This window comes from Notothenia coriiceps, unplaced genomic scaffold (genome assembly GCF_000735185.1).
Source record: "Notothenia coriiceps isolate Sejong01 unplaced genomic scaffold, NC01 NC01_scaffold00038069, whole genome shotgun sequence".
NCBI classification, from domain to species: domain Eukaryota; kingdom Metazoa; phylum Chordata; class Actinopteri; order Perciformes; family Nototheniidae; genus Notothenia; species Notothenia coriiceps.
The window spans coordinates 29,186-32,070 of record NW_011370770.1 but is presented as its reverse complement, the minus strand read 5'-3'; the positions used below and the strand labels follow the sequence as shown (position 1 = coordinate 32,070).

At 39.0% G+C, this 2,885-nt stretch overlaps 1 protein-coding gene across 1 annotated transcript in view; it reads left to right on the top strand.

Annotated features, from left to right (window-relative positions):
- Window positions 1-651: 651 nt before the first annotated feature.
- LOC104967969 (voltage-dependent calcium channel subunit alpha-2/delta-4-like) overlaps window positions 652-2,885 on the top strand; it is an 8,216-nt gene continuing 5,982 nt past the window's right edge. Inside the window, exons 1-9 of the mRNA XM_010797512.1 lie at window positions 652-742; window positions 1,092-1,169; window positions 1,253-1,333; window positions 1,505-1,579; window positions 1,713-1,799; window positions 1,903-1,974; window positions 2,223-2,284; window positions 2,510-2,577; window positions 2,655-2,700. Of these exons, the coding sequence (XP_010795814.1) occupies window positions 1,125-1,169; window positions 1,253-1,333; window positions 1,505-1,579; window positions 1,713-1,799; window positions 1,903-1,974; window positions 2,223-2,284; window positions 2,510-2,577; window positions 2,655-2,700 (536 nt within the window). The 5' untranslated portion in view covers window positions 652-742; window positions 1,092-1,124. The remainder of the gene's footprint in view (window positions 743-1,091; window positions 1,170-1,252; window positions 1,334-1,504; window positions 1,580-1,712; window positions 1,800-1,902; window positions 1,975-2,222; window positions 2,285-2,509; window positions 2,578-2,654; window positions 2,701-2,885) is intronic.

Sequence of the window (2,885 nt, the reverse complement as noted above, 5' to 3'; positions counted from 1 at the left end):
CATATTTTTGTTTGGAGTTAATAAACGCCTGTGTTCCACCAACCTGCTCTTTCCGTCCCTATTTGAACCCTGTGTGAGCGGAGAGGCTCACAATTATCAATACTACTTTAGTTATAGCCTGATATATGATTACTAACTTTACAATGTTGTGATGTGACTGACGTTAGCTAACATGCTAACGCCGGTCACTCACCAATCAGCTGCTCTGTTCTCCACTGGTTCTCCACACACCAAAGCTCCATTTCTCGCCGATGGCCGTTATTTTTTCTAATCCTTGGCCTGGTCTCTTGGACGCCTAGCAGGCTCATAATTATAATCATATGCATTCGAATATATATTTTCAACCTCTTCTGTGTCAAAACTAGCATTGTGATCCATGTTTATTCATACGTTAGACCGGCCGCTCTCCCCCTTGTTTCCCATATGTTACGTCACACGCGGGAGGTCACGTGCAGAGGCTTTTTTATGTGGAAGTGAAAATGTCTTACTAAAACGACGCCAGATGTCACTGTATTGTATATTTCTGTATATTTTTGGGAAAATCTAGTGTATTCATCATTTTCTTACACATTTATTCACTGGTGTCTCTAACCTGCAAGTTGCTCTTTAAGAATAACCCGGATGTAGGCTAAACGTCCTCTAACTGCAAACGAAAGCAAAGGTTCTGCCTAGAACCGTAGTTCATGTCTTTCAATTATGCAACCTTAAACTAACTTCACTACGGTATTTGTGTTTCACTGCGGTAAATATATTTAAAACTTTTCTTCACAACTTCTAAAACATTTTACTTACCTACTTTAACAGCTAATGTACGGTAATATTAGTTAGCTTACATCTCCTAACTTATTTTGCTTCACAACGTTTAGCTTAGTTAATGTGTGTGGGTTCAGACAGATTTAGCACAACTTAATTTATTATCACCGTCCAGTCTATCACCATTTCACTTGATTGTCCACCTTTGGTCAACAGGAATGAACTTCACCCACTTAATTTAGATTTTCAGTTGTTTTCTCATAAGATAGCTAACTACTTTAGCTATTAAACAAAAACTACACAGTAAGTAACTTTGTTTATGTGTTTGTGTACCATAGCTGTTCAACACTCAGGCCCAAAGCCTCCTGCTGATGACCTCAGTAGCCATGCCTGTGTTCAGCAAAAAGGAAGAGACTGTAAGTATTTACTTTTTAATTACCATTAATCTCAACAGACCCTACCTGCAATTGTATATGAAGCTGCTGTGTGTTTCCTGCAGTTGTCTCATGGGATTCTGCTGGGAGTGGTAGGGACAGACGTGGCCTTGAGAGAACTGATGAGATTAGCTCCTAGATACAAGGTAAACCATTCAAAACATATACTGTGTCACAAACAAGGATGAAATACTGTAAACATGCTGTCTTGAGTCTTCTCTGAATGTCAGTGACATGTAATGCACAATAAGGTGTTAATGAATGCTTGGTAATGATCTGTGTTGTTGCGTCCTTATTTTATTTTTTTGTCTCTTTAGCTGGGTGTACATGGTTACGGCTACCTTATCACCAACAATGGCTACATCCTGTCTCATCCTGACCTACGACCTCTGGTACAGGCAAAGATCATAATGTACAGCTGAGAAACTGCTGGAACTTTAAAATCCTGTGGGACATATGTATTGCAATAACCAAATATAATATGGGATAGGTTACTAAAGATCTGTCTGTTTGTGTGTGTGACAGTATAAAGAGGGGAAGACGCTGAAGCCAAAACCCAATTATAACAGTGTTGATCTGGCAGAGGTGGAATGGGAAGACACAGAGGAGAAAGTGAGTAGCACTCTCTCACACACTCTCTTTTTTCAAATCTCTGTTTTGATATTCTTGTATGTTAATGTGAGTTGTGTTAAGTGCTAAGTGTGTCCTGTTTCAGCTGAGGACAGCCATGGTTAAAGGAGAAAGTGGAACGTTGTCTTTAGACGTGAGAACTTCAGTGGATAAAGGAGTGAGTACCTCTTTCTATGTGAGTGTATCTGTGTGGAGAGCAACTGGAGCTGTTCGATCAGAGTTTAGATTCTCCTCTCTTTTTTTCCCTGTGGGATTTTATTGTCTTTTTGTCTTATCGAAGATTGATTTCATTTGATGGGAAAGTTCTACTCATCTACTGTACTTGTATTTTAGTATACAAACTCTTCCTTTTTTCCATGTTCACTATTATTTTTCAAACTTGTGTCCTCTCTCTGTCTCTCAAAGACGAGGGTGATGTTCCTGAAGAATGATTACTTCTACACCGTCATCAATGAGACACCGTTCAGGTTTGTTGGATTGTTACCAACTTAACAGAATTGTGAAAGTGTTAGTTTTTAAATGCCAACCATATTTAATGAAGCAACACCTCTACCTGTGTGAAATAATTAACAGCAAAAATATCTGCGAGAAATATCTCTTCTGTTTTAATTTTCTTAAGCAACAAGGAAGTAATAGTGAGTAAAAGTATGATTACTCCTGTCAATAACAAAATACTTCTCTATGTTTGACAGTCTGGGTATCGTGCTGACCAGAGGATATGGAGAGTATATCTTCATTGGAAACGTCTCTGTTGAGGAGGGTCAGTCTTCCTTTCTGATTTAGTTTATTTGTATTTATGTCTGTGATCCTCACACTCACTCTCATGTCTGCTTCCAGGTCTTCATGACTTACTGGCTCCAGACCTGACCATAGCCAGTGAATGGTGAGGACTGTATAACTTGCATACCTTAGATATTATTGGATTTTAGCCTGTAGTTATATAAGTGGTTTTAGCTGTTCATGAAAATATGACCACAGTACATTTTTGTGATGTAGATACGCGCGTGTGTGTGTGTGTGTGTGTGTGTGTGTGTGTGTGTGTGTGTGTGTGTGTAAAAGAGCCACTCA